Below are 13,219 nucleotides of genomic sequence, written 5' to 3'. Positions count from 1 at the left end.
TCACACTCGCTCATGCCGAAGCCTGGTTGACCAAGCCTCGCGGTTAACCAAGTTTGTGGTTATGTGCAGTGTATGGTATTCAGCAAATACATTGTCTAGAATAAAAAATCCTTCTTCCAGTTGAGGTTGGTGTTTTCAGGTTTCATTTTCCCAGTGTGGTTGTAGGTTTCTTGATGGTCTCCCTAACCAGAGTTGTTCTTGCCCAGTCACTCAGTTTGTGAGGACAACCGGGATTAGACAATACCACCTTCCTTCCATTTCTTAATAATAGTTTGAACTGAACTATGTATGATGCCTAGGGAGTTGGAATTATTTTAGTAGTCATCACCTGACATTTAGGTTTTGACTTTTCTCTGAGCTGTTTGGAGTGTTCTTTTGTCTTCATGTGGTATTTGTGTGAGGAATACATATGAACCAGTAAGTGAGCCTCCCTGACAAAAATGGTTTTATACTACAATCACTTGGTAAAGTTAAATTGCCAAGAGTCCATTTTACATCTTTGTCAATAACATCCAACCTGTTTTTGTTAACACTTACCAACACAAATGATCACCTGAGGTGATTTATCAACCCTTCAGCGTGTTCCTATGGTAACACATCAGCAGCTGTTCTTTTGCTTTCAAACACATATAATAATTTCACTGGTTAAATGGAGGTATACTTTAAGAAATCTCAAACAAACCAATTTTAGTTTTTACAGAGGATGCTCAATAAAGAGGATGCTCAATAAAGAAAGAGGTCCAGTTGTCTTCTTCCCTAGCACTTAGGATTGTTAATCTACCTTAGCGCATATTATTCCAGGACAAAGTTAACTGAACATATTAAGTGCAATGCAAGCAGACCAGTATAATATTTACAGGTCTTCTGAGAGACAATAAGATAAGAAATTACCATGCTCTTTCTTTTAAGATAAAGTGGTGATTCACAAAATAAATATACAATCAAATTAAGACAAAATGTCTATTTCAAATTTCATTACTCATCCATCAGAAGTTTAACAAGGAGTAAGGTTTTCCAGAGTTTTCTTTAAAGATGCAATAAAAACTTGTTGAAGTCATTTTCTATAAGTTGTGCTAACAGTTTGTATCTTTAGAAATGAAATTCTGTCCGTTTTTTAAAAAGCAAGTTCAACATTTATACACATGGAGATTTTCCCAAGGGCATTCACCAATATTTCTGCCTCTGAAAACAAATTTTGCTCTCCATGTAATGGTGTCTTTTTTTAAGAAAAACTAAACACTTTTGTTTTTCCCTCACTAACATAAGTGACGACAGGCTGAGGAGGAGCAGTCACACACACACACACGCACACACGCACACACATGCACACATACGCACAGACTAATTTCTTATCCCAGAGAGGGCAGTGATGATGTATGAGGGAAATGAGATGGGAGTCACAAGTCGATAGGCCAACCCTTTTGCCATCACAAAATAATGAGATCTCAGGAGGAGGGGGAAATCGAGACAGAATACCCCAACTCCTCTCCTCACATAATACTAATTGGTCAGCACAGCATAGGCAAGATGCAGCAAGTTTTAATGACATTCTCACTATTCTCCGATCTGAGTCTGATAAAGATCATCAGTGGGTAGGAGTGTCACTGTCATAAGCAGTTGCTGTATATGGGCTAATTGTCTTTACGGCAGATGCCATAAAAGAGTGTTTTTTATTGTTAAGAAACAGTAATCTTTTTGTCATCTACAATCAAGGAGCTTTTTGAGTGAGCCGTTTTAGTTATTCACTGGCACAACAGTTTGTGAAATCTGCTGTCTGCTATTTAAAACTGTAGCCACTAGATGTCACTAGATTTTTCACACCGATGCATTTAAGATAAGCATTGAGAAAAAACATATAATAAAAAAAATGCATCAAATTCTGAGTAATTTGGGGCTACTAAATAAGTTCCAAATAAAAAAATCACACCAAGTCAGTTTGATTAGTCAATCCTGCTTGTTTATATGCTGTCTTAATTATCTTTTAAGGCCTGCACCAACAAACCTAAAGCAAAGTTTATTCCATACTCAATTTCCATTTGAAATAAAGGAATCATAAATCTGTCTGCACAGAGCAAATACTATCAATAAAGCAACTGAAAAAACCCTTATTTGAATAAACACATCACTGAATATTTTATTGACTGTTTGTAATGTCTTTACATTATTGAGAGAAAGAAAACGTGGGATTGTGCATGGACGGGGGCATGAGCCAGTAAACCATTTGAATTATCTTGCAGCAAGCCACTTAAATAACTTAATAAGCCTCAAGAGATGCATTGGGGCCAAGTGCATTCACTCAATACAAACGTATAATTTACATTTTGAGCAGAGATAATACACTGGAATCGGTAATCCATACCAATGTTTAGATTTTCATTGTTTGTAGAGGGTTTGTGAATCTTTGGCAAAACATCTTAGTTTTTCAAAGTAATGTCAATTGTAAGAACCATGTTGTAAATTCTAAGTCTAGTCACATTAGATTATTTCTGTGTTCATATCAATGATTCATATTCTTAACACTGTTTGAGGATTCTTTCTCCTCAAACTGTCTTAACATGGATAAGAACTAACATTCTAAGAACTTTATTTTTGATTTTTCTTTTTACATTTTTACATATTTGCATGCATGAGTCTGCATATACATTTGATTTTATTCTGTATGAGCGTGGACAAAATATAGAAACTTACCTGTAGTGAATTCCAATTGAAAAGGCATTGATCTCTGTCTAGACCTGCTTTCTACCTGCTTCCCATTCTAATATCTGTTTTGCATTTGATAAGACCAGGTGACATAATTTTCTTCCTTTGATAATTTGATGCCTCCATGTTTGTGTTTTTAATCTGTCTCACTCTCTTCTGTTGGCCATTCTTGTCTTCACCTAAAGATGTAAACATGCTGGAGCATATTACAGGCTCTCATTTACCACTTGACTGGCAAGGTAAATGGTAAATGGCCTGCACTTGTATAGCACTTTATCAAGTCAAAGGACTCCAAAGCATTACACTACAATCAATCATCCACCCATTCATATACACATTTACCAACTGATAGTGGTCACAGAAGTGAGGCTGCCATACAATGGGACCACTATCAGCAAGGCGGGTGAAGTGTCTTGTCCAAGGATACAACGACTAAGACGGAGGGAGGATTTGAACTGGCAACCCACCAGTTACAGAACGAACCAGCTTTGTCTCCTTTCGATAAGTATTGGAATAAACAGTCCAGAGTTACATCATAGCTTTTAACCTGTAACAGTTTTAAAATAGTAGTAGGCTGAAAGTTGACTTTTTTAAGTTTGAATGGCTCAACTGGTAAACAAGTGGTCGAATTCTTAGATGATGTAGTAGTCATTTGTATTTTTTAAAACATTTTGTTAACCATCAATGAATCAGCAAAAATGAATTGAATAAGAAATTTGAATTGGAACTTCATGGTGGAATCAGTGTCTCTATTTTTATTAATATACATCTTGTATTTGCAAGGATGTCTAAATAGAGAGGTTTTCCCACTGAGAGACCTTTATCTTTAGCCACTGCTACCCCGTTATAGGTTTTCATGCTGATAATCTCCAGATGCTACACAAGACGTAAGTACTGAAACATTTGTTGAAAGTGTCAAATCTATCCTTGAATGTTTACATGTATTAACCAAATTAACCAGATTGTCAAAATATCTCATAGGAGATTTAAGACAAATAGCAATGTCTGTTGATTCATATGTAAGCAATGAGGCTTAATCAGATCATGGTTAAGCCGGTCTGAAACCCAAAGCCTCATTAAGTTTAATGATACCCTCATGATCCGGAAAGCTGCCAAGCATATACAATGAGTTATGAAACTTTCATGAAAGACATTCATGCAAGCTGGTGGGATGTCTTTATTTACAAATGAAATGATAGAAATAAGTAGGCAGTGTATATTAATTTAGTTATGTGCAATGTTTGAAAACTAAGAAACTGAAATAATTTATCATTCAAATGTGTTCTAGTTTAAAATATTTGGATATCACAGATATTACATTATTCTGTTTGCAGAGTTATATAGAAAAATGTATTTCTTCATGTAGACATTTAGTTGCAATTGCATGTTGTGAAAAAGAGTGGCACAGAACCAAAATATAGACATCCTATTTAATCTGACATTATGAACAGATTGTAAGACTGCTGTTTGTTCAGTCATGTGGAAAGATAATGCAGCTTTTAAGACTTAACAATTTCTCAAACTAGTACCTTGACCTTTGTAGACATATGCAAATTAAACCAGGAAACAGCAAAAACTAGACAATAAAATGTTTTCAAACCACATAATTCCCAGACAGTAATAGGAACTATAGAGCACACCTTAAAATGTGAAGGAACCTTCATTCGCACTTAAAATTGCAATGTCAGCATATCAACCCTGCTTAACAAATAGACCCACAGGAAATTTTGATGGAGAGAAACAAAGTGTTACATATGCAAAATTCCATGCAGACTTATTTTCTCTGTCCTCTCACCAAAGTCTATTGCTGTCTAATCTTGTTTGTGTTAGTTTGAATGTAGGATAATGAAAAACATGGAGACTTTATTTAAAACATTTTTCAAACTATTTGTCTGCTTTAACTTTATTAGTTTTAGCATGCCATTATAATAGCTATATTTACTTAAACCTGAGTACATATTCCTATTCTAATGCTTTTGCAATGTTATGTAGAGGCAGAAATTATATATTTTTTTATTTTGTATTCTGACAAAAAGGTCTTAGACCTAAGTCAGTATTGGACCATGGTAAGTTTTCTGCACTCTACACTCATTACATATTGTAGAGAAAAGGACAACATTGTGCAACACTGTGAATATACATTTAAGTTTGGATTAATGCATTTAAGTTTCACTAGCTTTCATGAATATCTCGATCTTGTTTAAAATTAAAATATGCACTTTACTGAGGGGATAAAAGTTCTCCAGACTTGGTAGGAGGAGCTTTGGGATCCATCCTCAACAAAATGAAAGTATGCCGTGACATTAGTATTTTTACTTTTTCTGAACTGGTTGGGTTTATGGAATGCCCAGTTTTACTTTATGCTGCAGGGGTGTGGGGTTTTGAAGATGCTCCCAGTAATAATGAAGTCCTCCACATAGCTATGTGGTGTTTTCTCGAGGTGCACAAGTTTACTACTAAGCAAGCTGTAGAGGGAGATATGGGTTGAGAGCCTTGTTTTCTAACACAAAGGTGCGAAATGGTGAAGATATGGAAACGCCTTTGTTCACATGCCAGAGGAAAGACTGACCAGGAAGATTTTTCATTGGGACCGAGCTCACAGTTATCCCTGGTCTAACGAGGTTGCTATTAATATAATATTGTGATTTAAACATTCTTTGTTGGAATAATTTATTTTGTGATATGAATATAGTCAAACTAAGGATGCTTGGAGAGTATAAAAATCAGGGATTCCAGGAAATTTGTAGGAAGCCAAAATTCAGAACTTATATTCATATTAGGATGTGTTTCAAACCACGTTATTTGTAAAGCTAAATATTAAAAGAAGCCAAAGGTTCACTGTCTGCTCAATTAAGAATTGGTACTCCTGCTACTCCTCCAGCAGTTGAAGTGGGCAGGTTTAAAGGGGTTTCTGAGGTTTATGTGCATTATGTGAACTTAATGTGGCTGAGGATAAATTCCATTTAATATTTCACTGTCCCCTGCATTATAAACTGATAAATAACTTGTTTAGGAAGATGCAACAGAAAAAGACTAATTTGTTGTGGTTGGCAGAAGCAAATATGTTACATTAGCTATTTAATGAAGAGACTTTGGTTTTAGCTAAATTTATTGAAAAGGTTTGGCTGCAAAGACCGAGTTTAGCATGCTCTAAAATGTATGTTTGTAGTGTAGTTTAGCTTTTGTGAATGTTTGTCCTGTTTTTTGTTTGGTGGCCATCTTGGTGTTCCTCTGGTGGCTATTTCCAGCGGGCATGAAGCGAGAGGCAGGGCGTCAGTCCTTCCAATAATCTATTTTTGCTATAAATAAAATAAATAACTAAATAAATAAATACAGCTTAAGGCAGACAAACAAGAGTAACTTAGAGATCTCTCTTACCGTTGTCTCTAGGGTTGACTCGGTCCATATTGGACCTAGCACTGTATTGCAAATTGGGTAATTTTTTACCCTGCAGTTTTTAGTCCATATAGACAATGTGGTAAGCAGATTGTAAACAAAATTTTAAAAAATATACATATTTATACTGCCACAAATGTGTTTCCAGCTTAGTTGATACATATAAAAGGTAAAGCTGTATATACTGTGCACACCAATATGATTTTATGGTTTTCCAAAGTAAACCACTGTAGCATACATAAGGATAACGCACAAATGAAATATGCTAATGACAAGAAAACTAAAATGAAATGTAAATGAAATGTCTGAATATGCCAATATGGATAATGTGAAATAAAGACAAAACAAAAACAGCACCCACCACAGAAAAAAGGTTCCTAATACTAGCCAGTTAGGTGTAAACCAGGCCATGTCCGGGGGTGTAAACGTTCAATTGGGAGAACAATGCTGAAGAAGCTAAAACTGCTCTAGAATCAATTTTCATCATCTGTGCTGCAGCATCTGCCTTGTTAGGTGATTTAAAGATGGGGGAAACCATGACATATCAAGCTCACAATGAGCTCCAGTAAGATGTGAGGAAGGATTTAGGGTATTTCTTTGTGCACAGAGGGCTGTCCTAGGGCAGGATCTTACCTCTGCAGATGGTGCCATTCCCCACATAGCCCGGCTTGCAGGTACACAGGTGTCCTCTGATAGTGTTGGTGCAGATGGCGTTCTCATCACAAAAGCTTTGGCCACTGGCACATTCATCATGCTCTGTGGAAGAGGGAAAGAGCAAGTCTACCATTATAGTGGATGGACATATATACACACATATATATATATATATATATATCAATGTTGTGTCAAAGATGGAGAAGTCATTTTCATTTATCAAGAGGCAATAGAAAGTCTGTTCAGAGATTAATTCAACCTGGAAAGACTCACATAATGGAGAAACAACAAGATGACGGTTAAAGAGTTTATTAATGAAAGATTATTTGTTTGGCGCTCGGGCCCCAGAGGAAGACGCAAATGCTGAGGATGAAGTGGGTTTGAATAAACATCTTAGGATTATGATTAGGTACGTCTCCCCCACTGGGATCCAATCCTGGTGGTGGCATAGGCCTTGGTATATTGGAAGGAGTTGGGAGCCTATGGTGGAGAAGGGGTGGAGGAGGGTCGAAGCTCAGCAGAAGAGCGGCACCTTCCATGCAGAAGGTCTTTAAAAGTGATGCCCTAGGAGATGATTGGCCGAGGAGAAGTGCGGCCCTGCCTTTGATTGAAGCAGCCAGTGAGGAGTGATTGGACGCGTCGGGGGTGGTGAGTCTTCTATGTTGAATATTCATTTAAACTCCATGTTTGGCAACTATTTGCCTAGAAAAACTTAATAATTTGGCTAAAAAAGGCTGAGTCCAATGCTTCATTGTGTTAACAGCACAGTCTTTGAATAATTATGTTTTCAATCAACTTTTATGCTTGCTGTGCTCACAGTGGATTAGAAGTGTGTGCTGATTCATGATTGTAAGTGGGCTTTAAATTACCACAATTAACAGTAGATGCATGAAAAACAACAGTTGATGTATGCCAGGTGTGCAGAGTGACTGCTTAGAATCAGAGTCAATTAAGCTAATGTTTTAGACTCAGAAAACACAAGGCCTTGCACAGAGATATGAAATATTTAGGCAGTGTAACTAAAAACAATATTTTAAATTGGTCTAAGTATTTCAATCCAATGACATTTTTGTAGTTGTGTTTTCTTTAAGTTTGTGTAACAAAACATTTCTTGTATAAAAAATGTTGCTTGTTTTATAAAACCTTTACAAAACATTCATTTTTTTTAGGAGATAATAATAATCACCATCATCAAATATTTGGTATAAAAATATGAACAATAAAAAAACAACAAAAACGTATATGAATAAATTATTCACATATCCAAAATAATGCAGATTCTTAAATAATTCATGTACAGTTACTGTTTTTGTATCACATTGTAACCTTGTTTTCTGTTGTTCGGGCTTTCGTAATAGTTCATTTTGCTGTTGATTTTACTTAAAGTTTGTCCAATTTTCTTTAGGCACTTTTTAACAGTTTCTGCTTAGCTTTGACAAAATTGAGTTTTTTCCTAATCTTTAATTTAACTGCATGTGCGCTTTTCATTTAATTCTCAATTTATTTAATATTGGTTTTGTGTTTTTGACACATATACAGTGTCTTGAATCACAATTGTATTCGATTAAATTTTTTATTTAGTTTTTATTATTTATTATGGAACCTCATTCTGTTTAAAATTATGAACATGGTCACAATAAATAAGATTAACATGCATTTGTTTTCTGAAAAAGCTAAATTTGCATTTCCTTCCTCATGTTTACAAGTCAAAAAATGTGGGACATTATCACATTAATTTTATCATATTAAGATTTTTTCTTGCTACTCTCCTTAACCACACATGGTCTTTCACTAAGCAGCTAATTTTCGTAGATTGCTATGAAGTGTTGCCAGACAAAAAACCTCACAAAAGCAAAATTCTTCTTCTTTAACTTTTACCATATAAATCAGAAACTATCTTAGCCTAGAAAAAGTGCAAAAGACAGCAAAATGAAAATGTATCCGTAGAGATATTGTAAAAAGTTGACTTAATAATATGGTGATATCAGGAGGTCTCAGGGTCAATGTTTCATATTCTACTGAGTATTCTGAACAGCTCTCTTGACTCTATATGTTTACTTTTAGCCAGAAGCCAGAAGGAAAAAGAGGATGGTATCATGCAGCAGGCTGTGCTTCACCGATTAGACACTTTGGGCTTAACAGTACATTTTTGTTGCTTTTCTCACAGGGTGAGCAAGTTTACATACAGCCCTAAATCTAAACTTGTTTTACTTGTCACACTGATTTGTTTTGTCTAAGATTAGTCATTTATCTACTACAGGTTCATCTGTTAAACTATTTTAGTGTAAACCATGGCAATGTCTAGTAATTATACCATTCAGAACGCCGTCTCCCACAAGGGAACATGTTTGGGGGTCTAGACATCAGAACAAAAGTAAAAGACTTTGTGAAGATGCTGACTGAAGCTGATAAAAGATTGTAATTTTCCACAGTGAAACAAGTCTTATCTTGACATGGGCTGAACGACCGATCAGAGAGAAAAAAGTAATTACTCAAAATGCAAATTGAAAAGCAAAATTAGAGTTTAAAGGCAAATATTAAGAAAATGTATATAAACTTCTAAATTAATAAAAGATATTAAAACAAATCTTGTATTACTTTGGCATTAGCAAAAATATATTACTGTTGATCCTCCTAAGTGGTCTAAAAATAATAAAAAAACAGTGGAAAGACTGGTTTCTAGGCTTCTTACTTTTTGTTCTTCTCTGATTGAAAATGTAAAATTGTAGTCAGGTGGTGAAGCCACATGACTAAAAGCAGCAGATCTGTCTGTTTCAAGAACAGGGAACGATAACGTGCAGGCTCCTATCATGCACATGTTCCTCTTAATGAAATCCCCAATGATGAGCACTGATGGTGGAGTAAGCGGCGGGAGGTTGGATCTAACTTTATATGTCTACTAGATGTAGAGGTGAAGTGCCACCGATGTATGCATAAATCCTATACAAGAGTGTAGGGGAATGTCTAATGAATCACAGTGTCAACATCTGGTTTCAGCTGGTTACAAAAGATTGGATTTTTTTTAACTGATGAACAATGTGCAAAATTTATTTAACTCAGTTTGAATTTCTCTGGTTCACTCGCTTTGTCTTAGTTACATCATCTAAGAAAGATACCATCAAAAAATAAAGTTTCCCTAAACCAGTTTAAATATTTGAGTTGTCTTTGTAAATCACATTCATTTTGCAATCAAGCTCTTGCTCAGTCTTCTGTTATAAATCCAGTACACTTATTCCCTGCACAGGGAGGGCTTTTGCCCTCAAAAATCACTTCCTACACTTCCTGCATTTTTATTTTAGCTTGAACCAAAATATTAAAAAGAACTTATATATATATATTATTTTGTTGTGAAATATTGGAAATATGCTTTTTTTACTAACTCCAATTCTCTATTGCTGGATAAATGTAATTTAGCAAAGTCTATCTAAAAGCTTATTATATTAAATGGCAAACAGGATATTTCTGTCAAACCTACTAACATATGCCAGACCGTTTTAGCATAACGTAAAACATCAACTGCCACATATGGTGTTGAAAAACTAAAGCAAAAGTAAAAAGACAAGACATTAAAACAAGCAGAAAATGACAATTACACAGCATCAGTTAAAAAGAAGTTAATTGAGTTTTAACAACATGTTTATTGATTTGCACGGCATTAAATTCACCTTCGATTAAAACCAAACATGACGTTATGTGTTTTTAAGCAATACACGTAAAACGGCTGTTTACAACATAGCCCAATAGTTCACTCACTCACTCACTCACTCACACACGCACAGACACACATAACACACTCTTCATCAAAGTAGGAAAGATTGGTGGGAGTCATGACTAATATATTCTGCTTAATTACTAAGTGGTGCTCAAGAAGCCCTACAGCGACTAGGAGAAAGGATTTCGCTGTCATCATCCCATATGCATTTTCTCCACACATTGAACTATAAGATAGAGGTAGGAAGTGAAGGGGAGTTTATGAGAGGGGCCACCATAAGCAGGTTTAATTTCTAACGTAGCCTGCCTAAATATTCAGTGGGTTAATGTTGAGAGCTGTAGAAGAGAGCAGTAATATAAATTACTGACAGAGAGAGATGCTAAAAAACGTTGTTTCATGTCTGCTGAGTGAGTTGAAGTCAAATGGTTCTGTACACCAAAAGATGAACAGAATGACTTAATGAAAATAATCTTGTGGGGAAAAGCAAGAAGCCGATCAATGCAGCCAAATGCAGCCGATCAACCAACAAATTACATGATGCAATTATATGTTTAACTTTTTTCTAGATCTGCATTATCTGTTAGAAATTTTAATACTTGGTCATAGTAGTGAGAAAAGTCCAAATCACTGAGATGTTGCTGTTTATCAAAGGACACCAAGTTTTGGGTATGCAGGTCCAAAATATACTTTCAATGTGTGCTAATTCCATCAATCTGAGCCCAATCTCTTCTATCTACAAAACAAAAAACAAATGTCAATGAAAAAACAGGATGTATTTATACAGTCATGCATAAGAAGGAGTGACACATTCCCTTGCTTGGCAATCCCTGGCCAGCAGAGTTTGGGGCTTTAAGATCGACAATCTTGTGAAGATTAAACTCAAACTGAATCTGGGATTTTGAAAAAAATATTGTTTTTCTTTTGAGGTGAAAAAGCGGCTTGTTACAGCAACATTTTTATCCATTTTAGATAATCGAGACCTGTTGTATATTAACGCATCAGCTCAATGTGTGACCCATCACTGTGAGGTGTACTCTCAAGGGGGGTGGCCTTCTTTGTCCATCCTAAGGTCAGGACATTGGTATAGTTTTACTTATAAGGTAATGCCTGGGCTGCTGACTTCCTACATCTGTGATTTAATTACACGGAGAAGTGTTGATTTTTACTCTATGCGTTCAAATGACCACTTGTTGCTTTCTGCTCCATGTTGTAAAAAGACAACAGTTCAAACAGTTTCCAGTCAAAGGCAGGCTTGAGCTTTGGAGGCTCCTTGGTTGTTACTGAACAACATTTCTTTTTATGTTTTTATCTGAGGGGATTTGTTTAGGTCAGATGGTTGAAACCTGGACAGGAGCGAGTCTTCCAACAGGAAAGAACACGCAGTAAAACTGGTTTTTGAAAGGTTTTTAGAATGACTTTCCCAAGGCACTGACCTCAGCCATAAAATGTATGGACTATCTCTAAAAGTATGTTCGATGCATTGAAGGCAAACAATTTCGATAAATTCCACCCAATCTGCAAAGATGAGTGGTAAAATATCCAGTCAGAATAATACCAGAAGCTTGTTGGTGGGTACAGAAAGTCTTTTTGTCCAATGATACATAGATATTTACATATCTAGAAGCTATGAGTAATTCAAACTTGCGAAACTTGTGTTGGTTTTTTTTTGCAAATCACATAAGATGTTTGTGGTACAACCATTAAACCCATAGAAAATAATGCTTCAAATAGATAAACAAAACTAAGAAAAACATTTTTGTTCATTATGACTTTATGTATCCTTTCACTTAAAATGTGTATGATTCTCTGACATTACAGATGGAGAAGGAAAAATAAAAACAATTTTCTGCAGCACTCATAAATCCTGCTTGTTCTGCTCCAGGCATTACAGGCTTTGACATTATAAAATTCAATGTGGTGCAGGTCACATTGTAAATTACTAAACATATGAGGGTAAATGGATATTAATTTGTCTTTAGAGCAAGAATAAAATATCTTAGAACATCTATCAAGATGTCAATATAAAATTAGGATGCAAATGTAATATAAGACTTAATCATTGTAATACATGAGCCTAAAATGTTTACTTTGAAATTGTTTAAAATTATTTTCTCTTACATACTGAAATAAATACTATAGCTCACAATGAACAAACATTAGCAGTCTGCATATTTGATTAAAGAGGCACTAGAGTAAATGGTTAAGTAAGTATGATCAAGGACGAGTTAACTTTTTTTTTTTAATAGGAAAACCTGGTTTGAAAAAAAATATGTTTTCTATAAATATTTATGTTGCTTCAGGAAAGGTGCACCTGAAATGATTATTGTGTATTTTAAAGTGTAATCTAACATTATTATGCCTGAGTCAAGAACAGTTAGTGCAAATGATTTAAACACATTTATACAGATATTTTAATCTATTACTCTGGGATAAATAATGAACTACATTCTAACGCATTTCCTCAATCACATAAAAAAACATGTTGTGATAGGTGTCTATCATACCTGCAGGAGGACTGAAAAATAAATGTTCACTCTCACAGAATAATTAATGAGTTTTTTTAAACTGGTTTGGGAGATCTAATAGACTATCCAAGTGACTGTTTTTGTCCCACAATACAATAACTCATTCCAATAATAAATGATTATGTCAGTGAAAATGATCACATTGCCAGTGGTTACCGTAGTGATTCTCTGGGAGATAACAAACGTCTAGTATGAGCACGCTGCCTGTCTCTGACAGATTTTTTTCTAATTA

At 35.2% G+C, this 13,219-nt stretch overlaps 1 protein-coding gene across 1 annotated transcript in view; it reads right to left on the bottom strand.

Annotated features, from left to right (window-relative positions):
* LOC124867156 (protein kinase C-binding protein NELL1-like) overlaps positions 1-13,219 on the bottom strand; it is a 339,275-nt gene that overhangs the window by 71,501 nt on the left and 254,555 nt on the right. The window contains exon 14 of the mRNA XM_047363441.1: positions 6,730-6,852. Within this exon, the coding sequence (XP_047219397.1) occupies positions 6,730-6,852 (123 nt within the window). The remainder of the gene's footprint in view (positions 1-6,729; positions 6,853-13,219) is intronic.

Source organism: Girardinichthys multiradiatus, chromosome 4, assembly GCF_021462225.1.
Source record: "Girardinichthys multiradiatus isolate DD_20200921_A chromosome 4, DD_fGirMul_XY1, whole genome shotgun sequence".
In the NCBI taxonomy this organism is placed as follows: domain Eukaryota; kingdom Metazoa; phylum Chordata; class Actinopteri; order Cyprinodontiformes; family Goodeidae; genus Girardinichthys; species Girardinichthys multiradiatus.
Note: the sequence above shows the minus strand (reverse complement) of the source record. Positions and strands in the feature narration are given on the sequence as shown.